The sequence below is a fragment of the Castor canadensis genome, chromosome 18, assembly GCF_047511655.1.
Source record: "Castor canadensis chromosome 18, mCasCan1.hap1v2, whole genome shotgun sequence".
NCBI lineage: Eukaryota > Metazoa > Chordata > Mammalia > Rodentia > Castoridae > Castor > Castor canadensis.
Window position 1 is genome coordinate 13,785,548 of NC_133403.1, and position 27,575 is coordinate 13,813,122.

The 27,575-nt window shown below is 44.9% G+C and overlaps 2 protein-coding genes and 2 non-coding genes across 4 annotated transcripts in view; 1 reads left to right on the forward strand and 3 right to left on the reverse strand.

Moving 5' to 3' along the window:
• The window catches only part of Snap29 (synaptosome associated protein 29), a 30,767-nt gene extending 5,571 nt beyond the window's left edge, over positions 1–25,196 (reverse strand). The window contains exons 1-4 of the mRNA XM_020160743.2: positions 24,833–25,196; positions 13,941–14,137; positions 6,255–6,340; positions 3,282–3,380 (exon numbers count right to left, since the gene is read on the reverse strand). Of these exons, the coding sequence (XP_020016332.1) occupies positions 3,282–3,380; positions 6,255–6,340; positions 13,941–14,137; positions 24,833–25,060 (610 nt within the window). The 5' untranslated portion in view covers positions 25,061–25,196. The remainder of the gene's footprint in view (positions 1–3,281; positions 3,381–6,254; positions 6,341–13,940; positions 14,138–24,832) is intronic.
• On the reverse strand, positions 8,937–9,062 carry LOC141419127 (small nucleolar RNA SNORA11). The gene has a single exon (XR_012443787.1). It is a non-coding gene; the product is annotated as a small nucleolar RNA SNORA11 (small nucleolar RNA).
• Positions 15,612–15,718, reverse strand: LOC141419061 (U6 spliceosomal RNA). Its single transcript, XR_012443733.1, has one exon. It is a non-coding gene; the product is annotated as a U6 spliceosomal RNA (small nuclear RNA).
• A 229-nt stretch (positions 25,197–25,425) lies between the features above and the next one.
• Positions 25,426–27,575, forward strand: part of Pi4ka (phosphatidylinositol 4-kinase alpha) — a 121,194-nt gene continuing 119,044 nt past the window's right edge. The window contains exon 1 of the mRNA XM_020160744.2: positions 25,426–25,602. Coding sequence (XP_020016333.2) covers positions 25,441–25,602 — 162 coding nt within the window. The 5' untranslated portion in view covers positions 25,426–25,440. The remainder of the gene's footprint in view (positions 25,603–27,575) is intronic.

A 27,575-nucleotide genomic window follows, 5' to 3' on the forward strand; every position in this document is an offset into this window, starting at 1 on the left:
TGTTTGTTGAGGTTACAGAAATCCATGATCTCATGTTCCCTGTAGGGTAAAACCTGTGAGGTCACCTCAGAAAACTTCTGGGGCTCTGGAACAGCAAGGATAGGCAAACAGCTAGGATGAGATCACAATCATGGTAAAGTAAGCCACCAGGAAAGGCAGAACGAGTTGGGAGCTTGCATGAGTCCCTGAAATAGGGGAGGGTGTGCTAAGAAGGGGAGCATGACAAACATGCCCATGTGGCCTGTGTCAGCACGGCCAGATAGCTGCGCTCTGAACTGGCGTCCATCTTCTTCCTTGCGCTCCCCTTGCTCTAAACTGCAAGCTGTGCAGCCCTCAGTGCCACTGTGCACCCTCCGCCTCTAATGGGCATAGTGCTCAGCCTTGTCTTGCTCACGTCATCCTGAGACTCAGCATCCTTCCTTGCCCTTCCTCCTGCCCTTGCCAGTCGTGCCATTCTTCCTCCTGCCCTTGCAAGTTGTGCCATCCTTCCTCCTGCCCTTGCTAGTAGGCACCAAAGACGCAGCAGTCCAGTCGTGCCATTCTTCCTGATGAAGAACAAGGGCTTGGAGCCCTCTGGGTTTCTCCAAAGTGGCCAAATCTGGGCAGATAAACCTTCTGCCTTGGAGATGTCTTTGATTCTGGAGGGCAGACTCCAGAGAACAGAAGTGAGAGATGGCTATCTGGAGCTTCCCTGGGCTCTGAGGGCAAAGGGTAGGTGGGGTTTTGGGCATGGAGAGCAAGGAAATGGGTCCTTTCACTTTCTTTTGTGAACTAGAAGCAGCCTCCCTGGTAGGCATGGACCACAGAGGTCTAAAGTGCCAAGATGTCAGGCACGGTGACATGCACCTGAGGTCCCAGCCACTGTGGAGAGGATAGCTTGAGCATAGGAATTTAAGACCAGCCTGTAAGAGCTCATCTCAAATTATGAAACAAAACAAAGTGCTAACATTCTCATATAGGGGGACAGTGGTGAGCTGTAGATGGTAGAACTACACTTCTTTTGCTTACGTCTATTCTCAAAATCCATGTCTTATTTGTGTAAACATCTTTTTCATGCTTAAAAAGATTATATTCACTGACTCTGTAATTCCATTTCTACTAATGGAGCTACAAAATGTGGCCAAAAGAATGCACAGGAATGTCCAAAGGATGATTTATAGTAGCAAACAATGGAAATAATTCAAATATCCAAGAGAGCCTCACACTTGCTAGACAGGCACTCTTTATCACCTGAGTCACTCTGCCAGCCCTGGCACTATTAAAAGTGGTGTTTTTCAAAGAAAGATTGCAGTTTAGAAAAGCATTCAAGATATAAGAGAAAGAGCAGAATACAAAAATATAGATACTGAAATGTTCCTAAGTACATCTGAGCTATATATACATGTGTAATACATACATGAAAACTAGAAGGCATTACACTAAATCAGTAGTTATTGCGAGATAGTAATATCATGGGTGTTTATTTCTCTATGGCACTTATATCTAATTTTCCTTTTTTTTTGCCCTACTGAGGCTTGAACTCAGGACCTACACCTTGAGTACTCCACCAACCCTTTTTTGTGATGGGTTTTTCAAGATAGGGTCTCTCGAACGATTTGCCTGGGCTGGCTTCGAACCACAATCCTCCTGATCTCTGCTTCCTGAGTAGCTAGGATTACAGGTATGAGTCACTAGTGCCTGGTTATAATTTTCTACTAATGAATCTATACACTCAAATGTAAAAGTTAAGCTAGGAACATCTGTAGTACATGCCTACAGATGCAACTACTTGGGAGGCTGAGGTCAGTTCAGAGCCAGCCTGGGCAACACACTGAGACTCTGTCTCTTAAAAAAAGAAAAAAACAAAAAAAAAAGAAAAAGAAAAAGGAAAACAGGGTGTGGTGCTGCATACCTGTAATCTCAGCACTCAGGAGGCTGAGGCAAGAGGATTGTGAGTTTAAGACCAGCTTTGGCTACACAGCAAGACTCTGGCACAAAAATGAAAAAGAGAGAGAAAGAGACAGAGACAGAGACAGAGAGACAGAACAAAGAGAAAGAGAAAAAGTGAAAGAGAAAGAGAAAGAGTGAAAGAGAAAGAGAAACAGAAAAAGAGAGAGTGAAGAGAAAGAGAAAGTGAAGGAGAAAGAGAAAAAGCAAAAGAGAAAGAGAGGAATGGTTAAGTGCTATAAAAAGAGAGTCATTACATCTCCTAGTTACTAGGGAGGCTGAGATTAGAATAGCGGTCAAGGCCAGCCTAGTCAAAAAGTTCAGGAGACCCCATCTTCAAAATACCCACAGCAAAATGGACTGGAGGTGTAGCTCAGCCCATAGAGTACCTGCTTTGCAAGTGCAAAGCCCTGAGCCCTGAGCCCTGAGTTCAAACCCCAGACCTGCCCCTCCCCCCAAAAAAGTCGCTGTGTTGGGGATGTAGCTCAGTGGCAAAGTGCTTGTACACACACACACACACACCATCAAGTGCTACTATTGGGCCCTGTGAATAAAGTGGTGACAAAACAGAAACATTCCCGTGCTCTCCTGGAACTGATAGTATACTGAGGAAACAGCTGATAAGAAGATCACCAGTGGAGCCCCATAGAGATATAAAGGCTCTCTGAGTGCTTGTAAGAGATGGTTACACTGAGACAACTCATGGTGTAAGACAAAGCCAGCCTGCAATGTGGGGAGAAAGGCCACTCCAGGCACAGGGGGACATGAGGAAGAAGGAACTGGCATCACAAGGCCCACAAGACCCTGCAGTGGTGGGGCACAGAACCTGGACTGTGTTCTCAGTGTACACCAGGGAGTTCATGAATTTCAGAATACACCACCTGACTTCTGTTTTGAAAGCTCACTTTGGCCAAAATGCCAAAATGAGTGATAATTCTTACTAGGCTGGGCACTTTCTTACAGGCTTGCCAGTGTCTGCTCATAGAACCCTCCCCCCCAATCCTCAGGGTATCCTGTAATACAGGGGAGGAAACTGGGGCTCCACATGGCCAGGTAAGAAGGATGGAATGAGTAAGTTACATCCAGACTATACTTAGGTCTTACAGAGACTTGTAGGTCCCTACTGTTATCAAGATCCAAACTGTGGTATAGACAGCTCAGCTGGACTGAAAGCAGGAAATGGGGAGAAGTGGGCAGATTGCTGAGATGGTGAGGCAGTGAGATGAACATGACTCTAGGTGGGTTGTGACACTCAGTAAGGGAACAGCTAGAGTGGTTGGGGTGTACTGGTTGTGTCTGGAATGTGCTGTCTGGAGGATGAACAGTTCAGAGGCTGGTGCAGCTCTCGGTCTTACCTAGGTTGCTGTCGATCTTCTGGTGATAGGCTCGAAGGTGCAGGTTTTTCGGGTAAGCCTCAGTACTCACAGCAGAACCAGGCCCTCCAGAGACTGAGTCTGAATTTAGAAACACCAGAAGAATGGTTAACTGATGTCCCTTGAAATGCTGCTTCATGGAATTGATCTTATTTATTTATTTTGTGGACCTAGAGATAGAACCAAGGATGCCACTCATGACAGGCAAGTGCTCTAACACTAGTTACTCTCTAAGCCCCACCATGTTAATCTGGAAAATGAGTGGAAGGAATGAGATGGCTGATTCTAAGGTTATGCAGAGGATCAGAGGTGGGAATGGATATATCACATGAGGGAGGAGCCCAGGGCAGGTTCATGGGCTGGAGGGAGATGTTCCCAAGGGAGTAGATGGGGGCTCCAGCTTTTTTCCCTTAGCCCTTGGGAGATCAAAGGGATTCGGTGTATGGATTACCTGGTTAGACAGCAGGACATAAGCTTTGGAAAGAGATGCATACAAGAAACAGCACAGTAGGGAACTAAATCAATACAAAACTATCCAGGCTCACAGACAAGGTGTTGGAGACAAGGTTGTATTGTATTTGTTTTTTTCTGGTGCTGTGGACTGAACCCAGACCTTGTGCATGCAAGGCACATACTATATCATGGAGCTATTCCTCCAACCTTCTTGGTCTTTCTTTTCCCTTTCCCTCCATGCTGCCTTTTTTTTTTTTTTTTTGGTAGCACTGGGGTTTGAACTCAGGGCCTCACGCTTACTAGGCAGGTGCTCTTACTGCTTGAGCCACCCCACCAGCTCTTATATGTGATGAATTTTTTTTGAGATAGGGTCTTGAGAACTATTACAGGCGTGAGCCACTGGTGACCAGCTCTCCCTGCCCTTCCCTTTTTCTTTCTCTCCTTCCCATTTTTTATGAGGCAGTGTCTTGATATAAGCCTATGTTGCCAGGCTTACTTTGAAGGTCTGGGCTCAAGCGATCCTCTTGTCTCAGTCTCCTGAGTAGCTGGGACTAAAGGTACACACACTACCACACCAGCAGAGACAGGGTTAAAAAAAATCAAAGTTGTTATATTACGGAAATGGATTATGGGTGTTTTGTTTTGTTGGAAATTGATTTCTATGCTGTCTTTTCACTTAAACAAGCAAAAAGGAAATGTTAAATAATGCACATTTGCCTCAAGAAAGCTCCTTGGACTTCAGCTTCTAAACACAAACAGAAAAATTCTAAATACAAACAGAAAGGCCATGTCATCTCATTACCCATTTTGGAGAAACATCTCTTTTTACACTGAGCAAACAGCTGTTCCTCCCTATCCTAGGGGGATTGTTTCCAGGATCATCCTTGGATATCAAAAGCCAGGGATGCTCAGATCCTTATATAAAATGCATATAACCTATGTACCTCCTTCTCCATACATTAAATTAGCTCTAGATGATTTACAATACCTCATACAATGCAAATGCTATGTAAATAGCTGTTACACTGCCCTGGTTAGGGACTAATGGCGAGACTTAGCATCTTGTACATGTTCAGTATAGCACAGTTAATTTTCCATTCAGAACACTCTGACTCATCAGAAGGCTCAATCTGTTGACTGGGACCTGAAGATCAAATCCACGAACATGAAGGTCCAGCTGTGTAACTCCAGCACCAACCTGCCTAAACCAGTTTACAGTGTCTTTTTTGGCAGTACTGGAATTTGAACTCAGGGCCTGGAGCTTGCTAGGCAAGTGCTCTACCTCTTGAGTCAACCCCCAGCCCTTTTAGCTCCTTTTTTGCTTCAGTTTGTTTTTCAGATATGATCTCAAGGTTTTGTCTTGAGGATTGGCCTCAGATCTTGATCCTCCTACCTCTTCCTTCTGAGTAGCTGGGGTTTTTTTTTGTGCTGTAGTAGTTTGAACTCTGTGCTTTTGAGGCAGGTGCCAGCCCTTAGCTTGTTTTCTGAGATAGAATCTTGCTAACTTTTTGCCTGGGCTGGCCTCGAACTGAAATCTTTCCCATCTCCAGCTCTCAAGTAGCTGGGATTATAAGCATAAACCACCATGCCTGGCCTTATTTATTTGTTGTTTAACTTTCTTAAGTTAACATACACCACACAAATAAACATTCCCTTTAATTCTTTAAAATTGTGTATTTCCGGTTCAGGATCTTTTTCTGCTTCTCCAGGATGTGACACTGAGGTAGGTTTTCTTGGACCCTTTGCATTTTAGTTTTCTCTTTCTCCCATGTTTTTCACCTTTCCACAATGAACTGTGTCCATGTCAGTCTGTCCTGACCCATGGCTCTTCTTCAATCGGGTGGTCTGTTATTTTTTTTTCCCCTTCGGGGTCTTGTGATGTGGCCCAGGCTGGTCTCACTCTTGATCCTCCTGCCCCAGCCTCTCCAGTACTGGGATTACAAGTGTGGACTACCATGCCCTACTTTGTCTTCCCCTAAGAAGGATCCTGGTGAGGACCCTGGGTCCAACTAGATAACCCAGGATAGTCTCCCTATCATAAGGTCAGCTGATTAGCAACTAAAACTCCATCTACATGAATAATTCTCCTTTGTCTATAATCTAACATATTCATAGACTCTGAGGACTAGGAAAAAGACACCTCTGGGGGACCATTCTTTTACTTACTGTAATGGTTGTTCCGATAGTTGCCTTTTCACTGCAGGAACTGCTCAGAGCTCCACTAGGCTGTAACCAATGGCAGGCATGCTCAGGTTCAATGAGATGTCCCCACTTTCTTAATTCACCCTCCATGATGCAGGAAGGGAAGAACTTCATTGTTACACATACCTCTGCTTCCCTGAGAACAGGCCTGGGCTGTAATACCCTTTGCTCAGCACATGGGAGGCCAGCTGCTAGAGCCCTGGCCCATCACTGGAGATGGCTGTCCCCATGCCCCTCAGGCCTAAGCCAGAGGCTACCCACAGGATCCACATGTGCATATGCACACAGATCTCCACTTACCTACATCATTCAGCCTTCTGAGGTTTGGGTGACTGGCCTGGTACTTTGCTTCCTGCTCTTTACTCGTATTTATGGCTTCTTTCAATCTTTGGATGAAAAGAAAAGATTTAAGAAAGAAAAACACCTATGACAGTGTTATCAGTCTTCTTAAGTGATGCCTGTGTGCTGAAGATCAAATGCCTCTCCTAGCTAAAGAAGGGATTTCAACAGTCCTTCCTGGGAGCATGATGGGCTGCACAGGAAGGTGAGGAAGACCCCTGCCTTAGAAGCACAGCATCTTGTTAGGTGGTCCTTACTTAGGATAATGAGGAGTCCTATAAGCAGGTAGATGAAAAGTAGATGAAATTATCAAGTGAGTATGTTAGATCACAGGTCAGCAAATTATGACCAATAGAGCAAATGTGGTCCACTATCTACAGTAAGCCAGCCTTATCTGTGGATTTATTACACATGGTTTTCACCAAGCATGATCAGAATAAATAAATTTCAAAGACAAAAATTTTAAATTCCTATGCATGTATCACACAGCTCAGTGGACCCAGTAAAGTTCTCAGTGAGTCCCATGTTATCATCAGTTGTGTTTAAATCATTGTATAATCTGCTGAGTGTTTCTGTGCCCTTAATTTTGTGAAAATCTGTCTCCTAAAAAGCAACTGGTGCCCAAATAGCATGGTAAAAGTGGATGTGCTTAATTTAAGTGTCAAAGTAAAACTCTAAGATTTGTTGAAAGGCAGCATGTCTGTAGGAGAAGTTGGGTAGCCTTATGGGAAAAACAAATCAAGTGTCTGCAGTATAGCACTGAACTCTATGTATGCATCCTGAGCATTTGTGGGGTTTTCTCAATGGTGGTTTCCTTAGAACCATATACCTGTGGATACCAAGAGTCTACTGTATTCTCCCCTCACCTTTTTTTTTTTTAATCAAAAAGGGTCTTACTATGTAGCCCAGGCTGGCCTAGAACTGGCAATCCTCCTGCCTCAACCTCCTGAGTGCTGGGATTAATGGTATGTACTACGATGCCCAATTCCCTATTAAAAAAAAAACCCAATAAAACCTGAGATAATATACATATAACAATTCCATCACTTGTGTATGTGTGTGGTACTGGGGCTTGAACTCAGGGCCTACACCCTGAGTCACTCTACCACCCCTTTTTTGTGATGGGTTTTTTCGAGATACAGTCTTGTGAACTATCTGCCCGGGCTGGCTTTGAACTGTGATCCTCCTAATCTCTGTCTCCTGAATAGACAGTATTACAGGTGTGAGCCACCAGTGCCTAGCCCACCACTTGTTTTATATAGCCACAGCAATGAATGGCCTATACAGATGACTACTTGCACTGGGCTGGATGATAGGGACCATTAACTTTGAACCTCAATTAAGAATTTAATTCTTGGCAGTGATGGCAAAGGAGAAAAAGAAGAATTTCATTCTTGGGCTGTGGAAAGAGCTAAGTAGTACAGGGTTTGCCTAGAATGTGCAAAGCCCTGGGTTCAATCCCCAGCATGCCCACCACCCCCCCAAAAAAAAAAGAAGGAAAAAGAATTTCATTCTCATTAATAGACTCAGATTGCCAAAGATTATACTGAACTAGTATTGTTTTTAAATATTGGAGTTTGTCACTAAAAACTTGTAAAAATTTGTTTTTTCCTCTCATTATGTGAGTCCCTACAAATTATCTTTACTTCCTGGTGCAGAAAGCCTCCTTTCTAGGCTCTGGTTATAGACAGAGTTTATCAGCCTGTGCTTAACACTACTGAGCCATGAGGAGTACAGAAGGACTTCCACGTGGGAGCTGAGACCCCCCTAACAGCCTGTGCTTCTCTATTTCTGCCCAACAACAGCCCGGCCATAATTATCATTTTTTTTTTTTTGGTTGGTTTTTGGTGCTGGGGATTGAATTCAGGACCTTGCATATGCTAGGCAAGTGCTCTACCACTAAGCTGCATCCCCAACCCTTATTTTATTTAATTTATTTATTTTTTTGAGACAGGGTCCCACTATACTGCTTAGGCTGGTTTCCAACTCTTCGACCACCTGCCTCCAACCTTCTCTATTCGCTAGGATTACAGGTGTGCACGTCTAGCTAGTTATCCGCATTTTTATCCTCTGTAGGGTACTATGTACAGAAATCTGGGCAAACAACCTCTAGATCTTCCTCTCTCCAGGAAGAAATATGTTTCAGAAATCTGTCCCATCCTGTATTACCTCTCTAGCCTTATATGGATTACGTCAATGTCTCTAAATCCATACCCTCCTTTCCAATCTTTATTCTCTGTTTGCCCAGGATCTTTCTAAAACAATCTTGACATCCGCTTCACCAGCTAATGTCTTTATTTTTTGGTTTTGGCTTTTTTGTTTTGTTTTGGTGGTACTGGGGTTTGGATTCAGGGCTTTACACTTGCTAGGCAGGCACTCTATCACTTGAGTCACTCTGGCAGCCCTTTTTGTTTTGGGCTGGCTTTGAACCACAATCTTCCTGATCTCTGCCTCCTGAGTAGCCAAGATTACAGGTGTGAGCCACTGGCACCCAATTTTTTTTTTTTTTTATAAGAGGTTTAAAGTCTTTATTTGGACCACTCATACATGGACTGGATGGGCTCTATAGTCTCCTTCCCTGCAGCTTTCCCCCCAGTATTGAACCCTATCCCACTGATACTATCTGGAAGCCAGTGGAGGAGAATGTATAGGGCATTTTCTCATAAGGAAGCCACAAATGTGTCCCTCATCACAATGACCCCAGATTCCTATCGGGTGTGTTGTAAACAGAGGAGTCATTCTTCAGGCCCCCTGCTCTGAGCACACCCTTATTCTTTGGTTTCTTGAGATAGGGCCTTGCTATGTACCCCAGGTTGGCCCCCAACATGTGATCCTCCTGCCTCAGCCTCCTAAGTGCTAGGATTACAGGCGTGCACCACATCCTACTCCAGTTAAATTTTCTTTTCCTTCTAATGTTTTTCAGTTGATTTTTTGAAGTGCCAGCGACAGAAGCCAGGGCCTTGTGCATGCTAGGCACTCTACTACTGAGCTACATTCCCAGCCCTCTGTTAAATTCTTTGATTGCCTACTCTTAAAAACCAGTCCAGACTCCAGAAGGCTAACAGGTTTGCAGGCCCCCAGGGTTCCAGCTGCAGGTAGAATATAGCAGAGTCTCCTGGAATGGAGGGTTTCATCACTCTGAAGCAGTGACTGAAGGTCTAAAAAGCACATCTGGTTCCTCTGAGCATGCTGCAAGCTGTGGGTTGCTAGGCTGCGTGTGGGAGGAGACACTTGGCTTCTGAATCCACCTGACTACTACCCAGCTTGCACATCTATCTTACAAGTGACTTTGTTTTTTCTATGTACCATTACCTCCACAGGAATGATACACAAGTCAAGAGAACTTGGTTTCTGGGTGAAAAATGGCTCAGCCCTAAAGAAAATCAATTTCTAGGGATAATGACAGAAGTGACAAGAAAGTGAAGTGTAAGAGAGAGGTGGCCCTTGGTTGAAACCACATCTTGGGTAAGTTAGAGAATTCAAATTGGAAGGAAGGTTACATCTCTGACAGGAATGATTCCCTATGAACTTCTTGTGGGAACAAGGACATGCCGCTAATAAGGCTGGGTCAGTAAGGACAGAAGGGGCTTGCCAAGAGACACACAAAGCTGTAGAGAAGGCCGAAGGGTTTGAGTGATGAGGATGCACCCAGAAAACACATGACTCAACAGACATGTGATTATTTTAAGAGTTTTTAAGGCATAATATTCCTGCTTTATGGATTAAGAGTTTTGAAAAGATCAAAAAAATGTTACCATTTATTGCCTCTTGTAGAAGCGATGTACACTGCAGTGATTTTTGCAGATTGAGGGCCAAGGAACTGCAGGCTTTAGCTCACTGTCAAGAGCCTGTTGTGCTTTTTCACTTTTGCCTCATGCTTGGGATGGAACCTAGGACTTCTTGCACACTGGGCAATTGCTGTACCACAGAGCCACACTCCCATCCCCTTGATGAATTCTTGAAACAGTCAATGGCCTTCTGGGCCCTTGCCTCTCCTGAACTTTGCCATGTGTCTTCTCCTGAATCCCTCCTTCAATTATGATTTTATGCAAAATGTCAGCTCCTCTGTGCCTCCTTCCTCTCCTTCTTGGGGCCTTCACTGTATCCCTCCTTGTTGAATGACTGTTTCCTATATCCTCCAACAGATGAACTGTGCTCTTATAGCTTTGACTCCTGTCACAGTTAACAGGCAGGTAGAGCATGGGTACCCAGGACACATGAAGGAAGGGATCATGCAGTATCACTGGAGTAGTATCGCCTTAAAAGCCACACAGATTCACCCCAATGCACATTTGGGTAACAGCTGAATTAGTGTGAGTTACTTTAATTAAAAGCCCTGCTTATGGGCTAGAGGTATGGTCAAGCTGTAGAGCACCTGCATACCAAGTGTGAAGCCAAGTTCAAACCCCCCAGTATTGCAAAAAAAAAAAAAAAAAAAAAAAAAAAAATCTGCTTTTTCAGCTGGGCCTGGTGGTACATATCTGTTATCCCAGCACTTGGGAGGCTGAAGCAGGAGGATCATGAGTTCAAAGTCTGCTAGGGCTACACAGTGAGACTCTGTCCTGAAAAACCAAAAAAAAAAAGTGCTGTCATTTGCAGGGCATATGACATTGGGCACCTTGGGATTCACCTCACTGAAATACTATGGCTGTCTCACTACTGGGAAGCCTTTGTTGGTAAGGCCTCAAGTTTTCAAGATGCTTTAAAAAAAAAAGAAAAGAAAAGAAAAGAAAACTGCCCTTGGAACCACTGACCTTAAAGGCTTTTAGAATCATGTTCAGGGTTGGGGAGGCCTTCAAGAGACCCAGGAGGTCTTGAATCGTAGTTCAAAGCCAGCCCAGGCAAATAGTTCATGAGACCCTCTCTCGAAAAAAACTGTCACAAAAATGGGCTGGTGGAATGGCTCAAGGTGTAGGTCCTGAGTTCAAGCCCCAGTACTGCCAAAAAAATAGAAAAAAAAAAAAAAAGAGACCCAGGAGGAGGTATGTGGGATGTGTGCCAGGGTGCACACTTGTAATCCCAGCACCCAGCAGGCTGAGACAGGGAAATTTTGAGTTCTAGGCTAACCTAGGCAATTTAGCAATATCCTGGCTCAAAATAATATAAAAAAGGGCTGGGGACATTTGCTCAGTGGCAGAACACTTGCCCGTCATACATGAGAGCTTGGGTTCACTTCCCAGTATTGCAACAAACAAGCAAATAAACCTTGCCAGCTTCCTGAGAGCTTGCTCTTATTCTGTTTGTGCAAGGAATATGGCTTAGTTCAAGCGAATGAGCACCCTACCAATGCTTCTGGTACAGGTATAGCAATCTGTAAACCAAAGATTCAAAACCAAACTGCTCCAGACTGTGAAACTGTTTGAGCAATGTGTTGGCACTCAAAAAGTTTCAGATTTCAGAGCATTCAGATTTCACATTTTTGGATTAGGGATAATTAACCAGTAAAGTCTATGCAATATTCCAAATATTCCAAATTCCAAAAGCCTCTGAAATCCAAAACGTTTTTGGACCTAAGCATTTTGTATAAGGATACTCAACCTGTAATTAAATATATCCAAAGAAAAAAACAAACTTCTGTTTGGGAGAAAAGAGTAACAGATGTAAGCTAGAAAATCTGGAAGAATGGTGATTATGGTTGAGCCAACAAACTCTCAAAAACCTGGCTAGCACATCAATGGGAAGTAGCCCCCAGGACATGGAGACCTCCCATTCTACAATTTCTGCTCTGTACCTGCCTGTTTTTTCTACTACCACTGGCTCCTTCATCTACATTCATTTCTAACCATCTCTACTGTGAGCTTAAAATAGATTCCCAGTTTCTTCCTACCTGTATCCTACATCTTCATCTGGGTGGTGTGTACACAGCCACATAACCATTAGCTCTCCACCTAAGGTGCAGGCATTTTACTGTGGCTCTATACATTTTTTTAAAAATAGCTCTCCTGGGCTGGGTGTGTAGTTCTTCTGGGCTGGGTATGTGTAAGGCCTTACAATTCACAAGACTCTGTCTTGAAAATATCCAATACCCAAAAAAGGGCTAGCAGAGTGGCTCAAGTGGTATAGGTAGAGTGCCTGCCTAGCAAGCTTGAGGCTCCGAGTTCAAACCCCAGTACAGCCAAAAAAGAAAAAAGAAAAAGTTGCCACTGACATATATGTGAATATGAACACGAAAACCTGATGAAGTCATTTTACGCATGGGGAGGGAGAAGAGGGAGAACAATGGTGGTGATGAGCCACACCCGGGCACACTGTATGCACATATGGAAGTGCCACAAGGAAACCTCCTGTTACAACTATTATAAACCGATAAAAATGTTTTTTTAAAAAAGAAAAAGTTATCAGACACACAAAATAGCTCTGTATTACAGAATTAGAACTGGGGCGGGGGTTAGATAAGAAAGATGGCTATGAAACCTGTATAATCACATTTTATCAAACAATTTCTCTGGGTTAAATGGAAGAAACAGCCTACAAAACCAAAGAAGCTGGGTGCAGTGATGCATATCTGTAACCTCAGCAATTGGGAGGGTGAAGACAAGAGACTCTTGAGTTTGAGGCCAGCCTCAAACTACACAGTGAGTTTCAACCTGGGCTAGAGTGAGACCTAATCTCAAAAAACCAAAATAAACAAACAAACAACCCCCCTCCCAAACAACCAAAGGAACAATTTTCACTTTTTGTGTTGCAGTAAAGAATAATGCTCTATAATATGGACATAGTGTTTTAATAATAAACAGACAACGATCTGAGATATGAATAGTAGTAATCGGTTTTAGCAGAAATTCTTTTATCTTTAAACATGCAACGCTTAAGCCTGCCAAAACCTTCTTTTATTATATTTCTGGTCAAAACTTTTTTTTTTTTTTTCCCCTAGTACTGGGGTTTGAACTCCAGGCCTCAATCTTGCTAGGTAGGCGCCTGAGCTATTCCTCCAGCTCCTGGCCAAAACTTTTGAGGAAAACAATGTCTAATTTTAAAATAGAAGTAATGGGCAAACTGGATGAGATACAGAAAAGTTGGCTAGGAAGACATTATTTATTTATTTATTTATTTAATGACATCTATGCTTTTCATGGTGGTAGGGATGGAATCCAAGGCCGCACACATGCTAGAGAAGCCTTCTACCGTAGTGCTACATCCCCAACCCTTATGTGCATTTGTGATTTGTGCGTGTGCATGTGTGATTTTTTTTGAGGCGGGGTCTTCCTATATAGCCCAAGCTGGCCCTTGAACCATGATCCTCCTGATCTCTGTCTCCTGAGACAGGATTTCAGGCATAAGCCATTATGCCCAACTCTTTTGGTGAAATTTTTTAAGGAAAAACTCTGTAAAGTGAGTTACATTGGTACTGATTAAACTTCCTGTGGTGAACATTCTGTTTCAAAGCACTAGAGTCACAATGACTGGAGCAGGAAATTTAATGACAGTTTCTGTAGATTTACAGATTGCATGTCAGTGAAATGGACATAGGCAGGAGTAGGAAGGAAAAGATCTTCTTTCAGCATGTCTGAAGGTGAATCCCTTCCAATAAGTAAACTACAGGGTTCCTGGACAACTTGAAGGTACTGACAAGGCCTGAAAGTACTGACTATTTACACTATGCCGACTTCTGCTACTTTATATCCTGATGGTTGAAGCCGTACTCACCTGCTGTTGGGTTGGGGGGCCAGGGTGCCATTCTGCTCAGGGGGGGTCTCTGCTGGCTTGGATTTGAAGTAATTGACAAACCCCCCAAACACACTCTTAATGCTGTTGATGTGTTTCTGGCTGGTCTTCAAATCTTGATCCATCTTGTCCACCATCTTCTCTGTGCGTTCTAGGACTCCTCGCTGCCGGACCAGTTCCTGGGGAAAAGGAGAGATCACAGCATTACACCATTTTGTAGTTCCCTCTCAATTGGACCACACACAGTGGGTCCTTCACAAAGCCTCAGTGAGCACGTATGGGGCCTGACACTATCTCTTCTGACAACACATTCCCTTGTCCCTCCCTGCCACCCTACCTCTACTTGCTGTCATGTCCTTCTGCCTAAGAGGCTGGTTCACAAGATGAGGTGAAACACATAGGTGTGCCTGTGGGAATCAGAGTGTAGGGCCTGTGCTGGTAGCAGACCCTTTTTTATCAACCCCAGTCTGGAAACTACAGGGTGAGTGTTAACTCACAGGCTTGGACCTGGCACTGTCCTCTGGTCTGGTTCTTGTATTCTTCCTGTTCAGATATGGGGGTTTTCAGTGCGCCACCTAACCCTACAAGCTCTGACCACATCTTCAAATTCTATTTCATGGATGAGGATCCTCTGTGAGCCCTATTGCTGTCTGACTGTAGCCCAGTAGCTTGAAAACCTGTAACAAGGGTGACACTGCCACAGGGCCTTTGCACATGCTACTTTTGTCATCTGGATTATTTGCACGGTCAGTCCTTCATTTGATTTAGGCCATCACTCAAAGCACATCCTCAGAGAGGCATGCCCCAAACATCTCTGAAGATGTGGAACTCTCCAACAGGTCTCCCTTCTCTATCTGCTTTAGCTCTCTTTATAGCATCAAAGCTCACAATGCAGGGGTTTGCTTTGTGCATAGCTAGTCTCCAGAGCCTATCACAGCAGCTGCTTGCCTTGATTTTGCCCAATTGATATGTGAATTACGCTCTGCAACCACAGGGACAGCCTGGACCACATGCCTTCAAGGTGAATGGCTCTGGCTCCAAGGTTAACTCACCACCATGGCAACAGTAACACCTTGCTTTATGTGTGGCAAACTGGTCTCATCCCCTGTAAGTAAAATTATTTATTTACGGGTATGGTGCTGGGGATTGAACCCAGGACCTCATGCATGCTACACAAGTACTTTACCACTGGGCTATATCCATAGCCTGTTAGTCCCTATTTCAGGATTTATCTGTAGCCTTTCCAGCTATGAGACCCTCAAGTTTTATTTTTCCTCCTTTGTAAGACAGCCTGTGTCCTTGACTTGCTTCCTCTGAATTTTCTATCTATGTAGCTCCCTGAGGCCTCACAATCATGCTATGTAAGTGTTCTTTAGAGCCACTTTCTCTTCTCTCCTAAAAATAATGTCCTGACACTTTTTTTTTTTTTGGTGGGACTAGGGTTTGAACTCAAGGCTTCACACTTGCGAAGCAGGTGTTCTACTCCTTGAGTCAAACCTCCCATCTGTTTTTGCTCTAGGTATTTTGGAGATGGGGTCTTGGGAACTATTTGCCTGGGCTGGCCTCGAACCATGATCCTCTTGATCTCAACCTCCCAAGTAGGCAGGATTACAGATGTGAGCTATCAGTGCCCAGCTCTTAAACACTTTAAAAAAAAATATGAAATGCTTCATGAATTTGCATGTCATCCTTGCACAGGGGCCATGCTAATCTTCTCTGAATTGTTCCAATTTTAGTATATATGCTGCCGAAGAGAGCACGCCTGACAATTCTTGAACATACATCCTAGAAGCTGGGCATAGTATTACATTTCTGTAATCCAGCACTTAGGGAGGCTAAAGCAGGAGGATGGGGAGTTCGAGACCACTCTGTGCTTCATATTGAGTCCCTGTCTCAAAAAGCAAAAGAACACTAACCTCACCCCAAAAAACATACATCCTGGAAATATGAATGAAAGAAATAAAACTATATAGCTGATCCTTTGTATCTGACAATTCAACAGAGAATTGAAAATATTCTATTTTTAAAAAGCTTGTTAACAGAATATATACATTTTTGTCATTATGCCCTAAATAACACAGTATAACAATGATGTACATAGAACTTACTTTACATTAGATAAAAAGTAATTAGAGATGATTTAAAGTACATGAGAGCTGGGTGAGGTGACACATGTGTATAATCCCAGCACTCTGGAGGCTCACACAGGAGGATTGAGAGTTTGGGCTACATAGAGAAGACCCTCAGAAAACAACCAATATACAGGAGAGCATGTGTGTGAGGTTACATGCAAATATAAAGCCATTTTATACAGACGACTTACGCAATTAAGGAGTTTGGCATTTGCTGGGGTCCTGGAACCAATTCCCTTCAGATACTGAAGGATAAATATATTTGCCGGAGCTCATGCTAAATATAAAGGTATTTAGTGGAAGGCCTTTGGTGTATTCAGAGACCAAGTGTACTGTTTGGTGTATTGTATTGTGGCCGCGTGCCAGAGCTCATGCCTATAATCCTAGCTACTCAGGAGGCAGAGATCAGAGGATCATGGTTCAAAGCCAGCCTGTGCAAACAGTCTGTGAGACCCTATCTTGAAAAAACCCATCACAAAAAATATGGCTGGTGAAGTGGCTCAAGGTGTAGTTCCTGAGTTCAAACCCCAGTACTACCAAAAAAAAAAAAGCTAAAACATTGGCTTAAGGTTCTCATTAAACTCTGATTACCTTATCATTGAGGTATATCCCCAGCCCTCGGGGATTACTTTTAAGTAAAAAGAAAAATGCTTTTTGGACTGTGTTCTTCAGTATGTCAAACAAATCTTGCAAGGACTTATTTTCAGAAGAGAGCTAATTTCTTTGAAATTTTTGCTTTTTCTCAAGTTCATCATCTTCATATCCATACTGAGATTAAGTCTGTTATGGAACAAACCACAGCTATAAATTAGGATAAAAAAGATTTTTTCTAGCATCCATGTGTGTCAATTTTGTGTGTGTGGGGAGATGCTGGGAATGAACTAGGGTTTTGAGCCATGTGTTAATTTTCTTTTTGGCAGTACTAGAGTTTGAACTCAGGGTTTCACACTTGTTATGCAGGTACTCCACCACTTGAGCCATTTTGCTTTAGCTACTTTTCAGATAGGGTCTCATGCTTTTTGCCTGGGCAGGCCTTGGACCTATTTATCGTAGTAGCTGGGTATGCAGTGTCACACCCAGCTTATTGGTTGAAACAGGATCTTACTAACTCTTTTACACAAACTTCTATCTTCCCCATCTCTGCCTTCAGAGTAGTTACAGGCATGCACCACCATACCCGGCCCCTTGGTCTTACACGTTAGGCAGTGCTCCTTTGCTGAGCTACAGCCCTGACTGATGTATTTCTAAAAGTCCAGTCTCAGCTGATTTTGCAGAGTGTGGCCAGTAGATGAATTTGTTGGAAAAACACTCAGAGTAGCTGAAGTTGGAGGTGGGGGCTAAGGTATGGCCAAAACTCTGTTATCACAGCAGTAGGGAGGTCCTTGGCTTTGCTGACAGCCAACGCTTTCTGGCATGAATTATCTCACAAACTACTTCCCCTCCCCTTCTCCATTTGGAGAGCTGCAGGGACAACAAGTAGCTGACAAAAACCTTCCAGTTTGCCATGAGATTTCATTTCCCTCTGTTTACAAGTGACACTTTCTCTTAGACTCTGGTGAGGAAACCAGTTAACTCAAATAGATGCTATGATGGAGGGAGGCTTGTCCTGCAGGTAAGACTTAAGGCCGGAGGGAGTGCTGTTCTTGTGTCTTGAAGTTTCTATGTGCTGGAAGCTGGTGTTCACTTGCCATTAAAGCAGGAGGGATATCTGCTGCTAAAATCCTCCCCACGAAGGCAGAGGAAATGACTAGACTCAATGTGCTTGTGACCTAATTTCAAAAAAGTAGCATATGGCAAAGAACCACTGATGGTCTGTAAGGAGAGGCTGAGCAGAGCACTGTAATTCAGCCATTTTGAAGACAGGCCTCAAACACTTTGGGTCTTGAAGAAGTGTGCTCCTAACTTCCAGAAGCAGGGCCACATCATGTCTTCTCTGTCTCTTGTGAAAATGAGGATACTGAAAGGTCCTCAGTGGCTGTGTGGGGAGTGAGCTCTGGAAAGTGCCCTCCAGGTAAAGGACCAGCATACACAGTAACTACTTAGCTCAGATAATCCCCACAATTACAGCTCATCTCCCCTACCACTCTCTTGAGCCCTGAAAAAAGTTTTTCTTGAACTCAGGGCATTGATCCGAGACCAGGCCAGGCAAAAAGTTCAATAAGACCCCGTCTCAACCAATCAAAAGCTGGGCACAGTGGTACACACCTGTGGTCCCAGCTACATAAGAAGCCATAGATAGAAGGATCATGGGCAAAAACAGGAGACCCGACCTGAAAAATAAGTAAAGCGAAAAAGGGCTGGGGGTGTGGCTCAAGTGGTAAAGTACCTGCCAAGTAGGTGGGATGACAGGTGTAAATCACCATGCCTGGTCCTCCTGAAAGGTGTTATTTGACTGGGGTTGAACTCAGGCACTGGGGTTTGAACTCAAGGCTACATCTTGAGCCATTCCACCAGTCTTTTATTTTTTGTGATGGGTTTTTTTGACATAGGGTCTTGTCAACTATTTGTCTGGGCTGGCTTATAACTGGGATCCTCCTGATCTCTGCTCCTGAGTAGCTAGGATTACAGATGTGAGCCACTGGTGCCCAGCCTTTTAGAATGGTTTTCTTTCTCTCTCTCTTTTTTCATGGTAGTGGAACTCAGGGCCTCACGCTTGCTAGGCAGGCACTCTACCACTTGTGCCATTCTGCCAGCTCCTCCAAAAGGCATTTTCTAATTTTAAACAGGAAAAAGAGAAAACATCAGAGAAAAGATTTACTTGGGTTGGTGGTACAATGCCAAGGAGGAGGAGGGAGGGAGGGAGGGAGGGATTACAGATTGATTGATTTCCAATTCCTGTTTGGCTATGGCTTTTTGTCATATAGAATGATCCTTAAGAAAGCAAGGGGAAACAGAGCAAAGATCCTCTTAAAGCACAGACTGCCTCAAGTAAGGTGCCACCCACTCAGATAGGTCATGTTCAAGGGCACTGTGAGGACCTGTAGGAACCTGGGGATCCTTGCTGGCAGAATGCTCTCTGCAAATACATGTAGAGAGAGGTGCTGTGAGATCTCCATCATCAGATATTACTGAGCACCCACTCTCTGTCAGGTACCCTCCAGGCTAGTGATTGGAGGGAAGTAAACATCCCCAATTCTCTGTCCTGATGGTGCTTACTAGAGGGCAAGATAAAGTTCAGTCTGAGTTTTAAAAATTTGTTGACCACATTGTGGTGCTAGGAGTGAGGAAGGCAGATGTCTTTGCTTCACTGAGCTTAGTCTCATGGGGGAGACAGAACAAAAAGTCATTACATACACAGATGGTTGCTCTTCTGCCAGAGTTAGCCCCCAGATAAGGATTCTTGGTCTGGTTTAAGGGATGTATGTGTCAGAGAGGGTCCTGATGAGGTTGGAGGAGAGAATGAAAGATGAGATGTTAGGGAGTCCAAAGAATGGGGTGATGCAGAAGCATGGGGGCAGAGAGAGCAGCTTGACACAGCTGGAGGAAGTGAGAGGGGAAGTGGAACTGTAGAGTGACACAGAAAGGGGAGTGGGTGCGGATACCCAGCAGGACCCAGCAAGGAATAAAACTAAGGCCTTCCAAGGGCAGTAGTGGCCACCAGACCCCAAAGGCAATTTGTAGTCAAGGCATCTTGTAACATCAATGGGCTTCATCACTCCGCAGGCACTAAGGCTCTCATATTGAGCTCATAATTAAACTCAAATACTAATTGATAAGGAGATGGCTATCAGTCTGGAGTCAGTGAGCTGAATCCAGAAATGTGAAATTTGTCTCCATTATGTCTCTCCTCTCCCAACGCACATGAACAGGGACTGGCAGGGGCACCTGTACATGCATGTAACATGCTTAAAAACCTGGGGCTTGGTCTGACTGAAGTCGCTAGGGCATGGAATGGATCTTAGGTTACTGGTAAAACCACTGAGGGCTGGGTGTAAAACTCTGTGGTAGAACACTTTACCTATCATGTGTGTGGCCTCGGTTCCATTCCCAGCATCCCAACAAACAAACAAAAACCACTGAAGGCAAATGTGGTGCTGCTGGTGCCACTCACGGCTTAGCAAAGGACTATGTCAGCAGGTCTGATTTGTCCACACCCTCCACATTCCAAAAAAAAAAAAAAAAAAAAAACTGCTCTTTGCCTGCTTCCTTGCCCTTGGAATACCCTGTGTGATAAGAGTGTGTTTACTTGAGTGCTTTGGTCAGGCCAGAGAGTTTATGCTAACACTGTGACTTACGATGGGGGTATCAGGCCATCTGGTATCAGCTTGACTCCTGAAGGAGCTAAAGACTAAAGTCAGAAATGCCTATGTGATAGTCCATCAAGAAAAGCAGAAAACTGTGCTGAGAAAAGGAGGTAGACAACTGAGTAAGAGATGGGCTCTTCCACGAATGATGTTTAGAAATCTGCAAATTACTTAATCTAACAGCTGTCTTTCTTGCCTCTATCAGCTTTTGCTAAGAAATTTGCTGGATCAGAATTTCTATGGGCTGCCTCCTTAGATGGGTAGCTTTGGTCAGCACAGCACTCACTGGGAGATGAGGGCACCACCCTGTGACAACGTGACTACTCTCAGTTACGGGGACATTCTGAGTAAATGGCCTCAATGGCTACTGCTCCTGGGCCATTACTCCCACTTCTCTGAACTAAATGCCCAGTGCCTCTCAAGTGCGGGAAAGACACCGAGACGAATGAACCTGAGAGGAGGATGTGCTGGCTGGGGCAGTTGAGGGTACCATATTTGAACTCTACCAAACCCCAGTTCCTTTTCATTGATGTTGCTGTGGGTAGCCAGTTGGGCCCCAGTCTGTTTTTTGCTGAACTCTGCTGTACTAAGATTCCAAGCCCCAGAAGACTTCACTGGATTATGCTAGGTTGCTAGAGGAGAAGAGTGTCCTGCGCAGGTAGGGATCCTTGACCAGGGTGGTGAAAGGCTGTACAACAACCAAACAGCCATCACTGACTGCATAAATAGAAGTCATCTGTTCAGTGGAATACAACATTGCCATTAAAAATTCCCAAGATGCTCATTTATGTAATTGTAGGACTACCTTCAATCCTACTAAGCAATGTACACATCAGAATTTAAGTTAAAATAAAAAGAACACAAACTAGCCAGGCACTGGTGGCTCATGCCTGTAATCCTAGCTACTCAGGGGGCAGAGATGAGGATTGTGGTTGGAAGCCAGGCTGGGCAAATAGTTCGCGAGACCCTATCTCGAAAAATACCCAACACAAAAAGGGCTGGTGGAGTGGCTCAAGGTGTAAACCCTGAGTTCAAGCCCTGGTACAAAAAAAAAAAAAAAATCCAAACTATGTTTTTATACACAGAATATCTAAGGACACTAAAGATGGTATTTGGCTGCCTTAGAGGAAGAGGGAGGCTAAGGTGGGGTGGCATGGGGGCTGAGAAGGTATCTCAGATCCTTTTAAGTGTTTTAGATTTTGAACTACGTGACTCAATTTTTTTTTTTTTGTAGTACTGGAGTTTGAACTCAGAGCCTCACGCTTGCTAGGCAAATGCTATACCACTTGAGCACACACATGTCCCCAACCCTTTTTGCTTTAGGTTATTTTTCAGATAGGGTCTCAGGTTTTTGCCCAGAGCTGGCTTTTGACTGGGATTCTCCTACCTGTACCTCCCAAGTAGCTGGAATTATAGATGTACACCATCATGTCTGGCTTTTTTTTTTTTTTTGGCAGTACTGGGATTTGAACTGAGGGCCTCATGCTTTCTAGGCAGGTGCTCTACCACTTGAGCCACTCTGCCAGATCTGTTTTGTGTTGAGTGTTTTCAAGACAGGGTCTCACAAACTATTTGCCTGGGCTGACTTCAAACGGCAGTTCTCCTGATCTCTGTCTCCTGAGTAGCTAGAATTATAGGTGTGATGAGCCACTGGTGCCCAATCTGGCTTTTTTTTTTTTTTGACATAGGGTCTTGCTAACTTTTTTTTTGCCCAGGCTGGCCTCCCTCCAACCACTATCCTCCCACCCCTGCCTCCTGAGCAGCTGCAATCACAGTCATGCATGCATAACCCGGAATATCTCTTCACAAAAGTTAAAGCTTATGAGAAAGGGAGAAATAAATCATGCTTACCAAGTGGAAGGAGAATGAGTGGCCTACAAGCCTCTTTACAAGTCTGCTCACAAATTCTGTAAAGTGTTTACCAGGTCAGCCAGGTGGTACCTGACCTGCAGACCCTGACTACTTCTCCTCTGTCTTTTGATGGTCATAACCTGTCGCCAGAGCCTTTGTAAGATACAAACCTTGCCAGGTTTCACAGGTGGAGAATGGCAGTTCCCCTTTGCTAGAGGTGACCTAAGTAATTTTCCTACTTCTGCCAAGCTGGAACTGAATTAGGACCTTCTCAATTTCATATTATTTGTAGACTCCTTATCTTCTATAAAAGTTTGTCCTGAGTTGGCACATTTCACATGCTAGGTATCCAGCAGGCACCCAACTAAGTTGGAAGGTTATCAGGGGACACTGGTCTAGGATCTGTTGGGAGCCATACTGTGCACTGATGGCATAAGAGTTCACCTTTCCTCACCCTATCCCAACACTGAAGGGAATGAAAGAGTGATGCAGAGTTCATATAAGACAGGGTAGGGTGGAGCTGCCAATCATTCCTGATTCCTGGGATCTCTAATAATTGAGACCTGACTCAATCGTGGAAAAATTCAATATATAATTATACTGGTAAGAAAGCCTGTCACCTGCCCAGTTAGTCATGATATACTGTAGCTCTCTGAGAAACAGCCATGACAAGCCTCTGACAAGTGTCAGAGGTGCCACTATGTCTCTGTGCTCAGTCTCCACTGCTTGGATAGAAGGACTTCTGGAGCAGCATGGAAATGTCACACCTGATGTGTTTTTGCCTCTCTGGGGAGGAGACCAGACCCTTGCCTCTGACCTCTAAAGGCTTGAGTTTAGGAAACCCTGCTGGGACAATTCATGCACATATTCTCCTCTCTTCCCTGGGAATATCCCTCATTGTCACTCCTCTTACCTAAATCTCAGCCTTCAAAGTCAGATTCAAGTTTATTCTCTGTCTCAACTCACTAGTTTATACTACTCTTATTTCCTATCTTGTTCTCATAGTTTCTAGATCTCTCTCTTTTTTTCTTTTTTTTTTTGGGTGAAATTAGGGGTTGAGCACAGGGACATGTACTTCCTAGGCAGGTGCTCTAACATTTCACCAGTCCTGATACAGGCTGTTGGTATTTAACCCAGGCTGGCCTCAAACTGGAGATCTTCCTGCTGCAGACTCCTGAGCGATGAGATTACAGCTGTGTCTCTTCAAGTAGTTCTTTTTTTAATTGTTGTGCTGGTGGGGGTACATTGTGGCATTTACAAAAGTTCTTACAATATATAAAATATATCATACTTGAATTCACCTCCTCCATCATTCACCTTTATGCCCCCCTCCCCTCAAACAGTTCTTAATTAGCTTCTTTGGGCTTGGGATCTTCAATCAAGTGACCTGCTCACAGCCAGGTGTGGTGGTATATGCCTGTAAACTCAGCACTCCAGAGGCTGAGGCAGAAGGACTGTGAGTTCAAGGCCTGCCTGGGCTACATAGCAAGACCCTTTCTCAAGAAAAACAAAGTGACCTACTCACCAGGGCCTAAAGACTTTAAGTGATCCTCTCAAATCTAAGCCAAAACTTTCCATTTGGACTGGAATATAAAAATCCAGTAAATAGGAGACATAAGCAAAACTTCCTTAACAAAGCTAAAGATAGGAAGGTAGATTATCAATCAGGTATAGCATAACAGGGAAAAGTGGGGGAGGGAAATAATTCAAGGAAGCAGCAATGGGACATGACAGAGGTGACTATTTGAGAAGTTAATCAATACATCTCACATCTGTCCATAGCCCTAAGTGATCAGTTGAGAATGAACTTGGTCAGAGAGGAGTTATGGGGGATGGAGGAAAAAACCAATAGTTTCAAATGACTACTTTTCAATATTTAAGATTATTCTTAGCTGATGTATCAGTAATCTCAACGTTAAAAAAATGGTTTTATCTGTCCAAACAAAACTGTTTTATCAGTGTGGCTGAGGAGAGAATGTGGTGTCTCAGAATAATTGGCATTTAAAGTTCTGGTTTCTGAAACCTATGGTTAGAAGAGTTGACAAAGGTAAATTGGAACAATAGGCTGGCACAACCCAGGGAAATAAAGGTTAAGGCCCTAGACTCAACCAAACTAAGGATTTAGCCTCTTCAGCACATGTTCAGGCAGATGGAGCTTCTTAGTAAAATGGAGAAGCAGTCAAGGACTTCAGGAAGGACTCAAGGCATCACCTGGCACCTGTAGCACACAGTTCTCACTCTTTCTGGGTCACTCAGAAGGAATGGACTAAGGCTTCTGATCAAGAAATTAAGTAAAAGAAACAGACATTCCACTTCCCTAACCCAGGCCCTGCTATTTGGAATTTTTACCCACTTGAACAGAACACAGTTCTGGAGTTTTCCTTTGAACTAGACATAGAAGTGGGGGAAAAAAATCAACTAAGAAGAGTCACAGCTAAGAGTCCCGGGGTAAACCTCCTCTTTCAAGTATTCCAGATATGTATTTCTGTACAATTAACAGATTATCACGAACCATGAAGCCACTAAGGAGAACCTGTGCTAAGAAGCAATTAGAAAATTCTCAAAAGATGGAGAACAAAACACTTCTTGGATCATGTTTGACAACGGAGGGACTGGCCTGTTCAGCTCAGTCCTGTCCCAGGCTCACCTCGGAAGAGGCGACCCCGACCTTCTCCGACTCGTACATGAGGGACAGGGACCTGCTGGTGCTCGCGGCGGTGGCCTCGGCTCTGCGCAGCACCTCCTGTCTCAAGTACTGCTGCCTGTCCAAAGGCCCGTCGGGGAGGTCGCGGGAGTCCCTCCAAGGGGCCGGCCGGGCGTCCTCGTCCTCCGCGTCATCGTCGAAAGGATTGTAGCTTTTGGGGTAGGCCGACATGTTGCCCGCGCTGGTCTAGATCGCAAAAGGAGGAACGCTGCCGCGAGTCGTCCAGCACCCCGCCCCGCTTGTTGACTCGGCGGCTGCCGCGCGAGCTCCTTCCGCCAGTGTTGCGCCGGCAGTCCGCCTCCGGAGCCGACCATCGCACCCGACGGCTGGGGGAGACCACATACGAAGCGCGCAGCCACGGCCTACACACTTACGGAGTTTTTCCCCCGCCGCAGCGATGGGACAGTCCTACGGCCACGCCCCATCCAATGTCCGCAACACAGAGGTCACGTGGCAGGGGAAGCCGGATGAGGCTGCGCCTGCGCCGTGAGCTCGGGCGCTTGCGGACCGGGTGCTGGGAGCCGGCAAGTAGTGCTGTGGCGCGCGCGACGATGGCGGCGGCGGCGGCCCGGGCAAGTGGTGGCTGCGGCGGCGGCGGCGGCGGCGGCCCGGGCTCCAGCTCCGGCTCCAGCGCGTCGCGGGGTTTCTATTTCAACACAGTCCTTTCTCTGGCTCGTTCCCTGGCTGTTCAGAGACCAGCATCCTTGGAGAAGGTAACCTCGGCGGGCTTGGCCGCGGGCTGACAGGAGGAGGGGCCTGGGGAGATGAAGCGGGGAAGCGCGGCGAGGGTCTGAGGAAGGCTGAATTGGGGGTTACCTGGAGCTTGCGACGAGGGTGGGCTCCTGAGTGGAGGAGTCGGCGAGGGTGAGACCCATGTGTGTGGGAAGAGTCTGGTGAAGAGCGAGGGGATGACGCAGAGGGGTCCGCAGAGCGAGCGGGGGCGTTGTGATGGGTGGCCGTGGGAGAGTGAGGAGTTGGGAGCGAGGGACATCGTGTGGTATCTCTGAGGCAGGGGCTGGACTGGAACGTAGGCGCCAGTAGGAGCAGCGGGATGAGCCAGCGACCAGGGGTCCAAACCTGTCCCGATTTCCTCTGGTTTTTATTTCGTGACCTTGGGGAGATGTCTTTCCGATAAAATGGGGGTGCTTTTCATTGCTTTGCCCTCTTCACTGGATTGTGGTGGAGGGCAGATGGAGCAATGTCTCTGAAAGTGCTTTTTGAACTGCAAACCGACTGCACATTAGTGTTCTGCAAAATTGGGGGCATTAGACTGGGTAAAAGGTTGTGTGTTTGGAGAGGGCACAGTGGCAGGGATGGGGTAGCGCGGACTGTCAGTGGGCAGAGAACTGAACACGGGATTGCTTCAGAAGAGAAAAAACTTGTGCCAGAGGAATCTTATCTCAAAAGAAAGGTGAAAGGCAATTCACAGGTGTGCCTGAGATGGTAGAAAGAACACAGATTTTGGGGTCAGACCTAAATTTGGTCCCTGTACTGTCACTTCTGTGTGTCCTCTTGGAGAGTCTCTGTTCACTTGTCTGTAAAACATAGTGGTTCTTGAGGATTAAATGAGCCCAGCGCTAGGCACAGAGTGGGTGAACGGTTAATGTCAGCTTTCTTCAGTGTTAGCACAATGTGTTAGCACTGAAGGGATTTGTTGCTTGTCCACTAACTTTCTGGAAGATAGAAAGAGGATGTTTTCTGACAATAAAAGCAGTGATGATTGCAGATCTGCCTGCTGCATTGGGAGTGGTTTTGCGGCCTGGCGATGGGTGAAGCTGAAAGTCTGTTTTAGGCACTTTGGCAGAGCGGCACTAGTCTTTGGCCTTGTATGTTCTCAAACTTGATTTTATTACTTGCCTGCAGGGTAAGCAGGTCCTGGGAGATTGATGCCAAGCTCACTTCTAGTTAAAGAAGGGAATACCATCTGGATATGTTGACATGTCCCTGTAGTCCCAGCTACTCAGGAGAATGAAGCAGGAGGATGGCTTGAGCTGAGGAGTTTTGGACTAATCTGGGCAACATATAAAGACCCTGTCTCAAAAAGAAAAAGGACTATAATAGAATGAAAAGAACATGATTTTGGATGTTTGGATGATAGGACCATCTGAAATTAAATCCCATATCACTTATTTACACTACTGTTACTCTGAGTAGGTCAATTCCCCACTCTGAACCTCTGCTTTTCTTGTAATTAAAACAAAACAAAACAAAACTAAAACTAAAACAAGCTAGTACTTGGTGGGAATGTTGTGAAGATCAACACAATGATGTGAATAAAAGCAGGCCTATGGTTACTTACGAATGATCACTAGTATCCTTAGGTGAGTCTGACTAATAATGGACCACAGTGCTGGTTTATTAACTTAAATTCATGCCAGCTAGCCAGCACATTCTCTTACTAGGAGGACCAACAAGCATATCAGAAGTTTGGTTGTTAGATTCAGGGAGGAGAAGAGTGCAGGGAATTGGGTGATCTTTAAGAAGCTGATCCTAAAGCTCTAGCAATGGTAGCACCCTTTCCCACTCAGTAACTCAGAAAAATGCGCCTTGAGCTCAGCTTGCCTTCTGTATTGTTATTAGTCACAAGGACATTATAGGGGCTCTAGGTGTAGCTCACTGGTACAGTGTGTGCTTGGTAGTGCTCTTGCTTATCATGAGGGAGGCTTTAGGTTCACCTCACAGCACC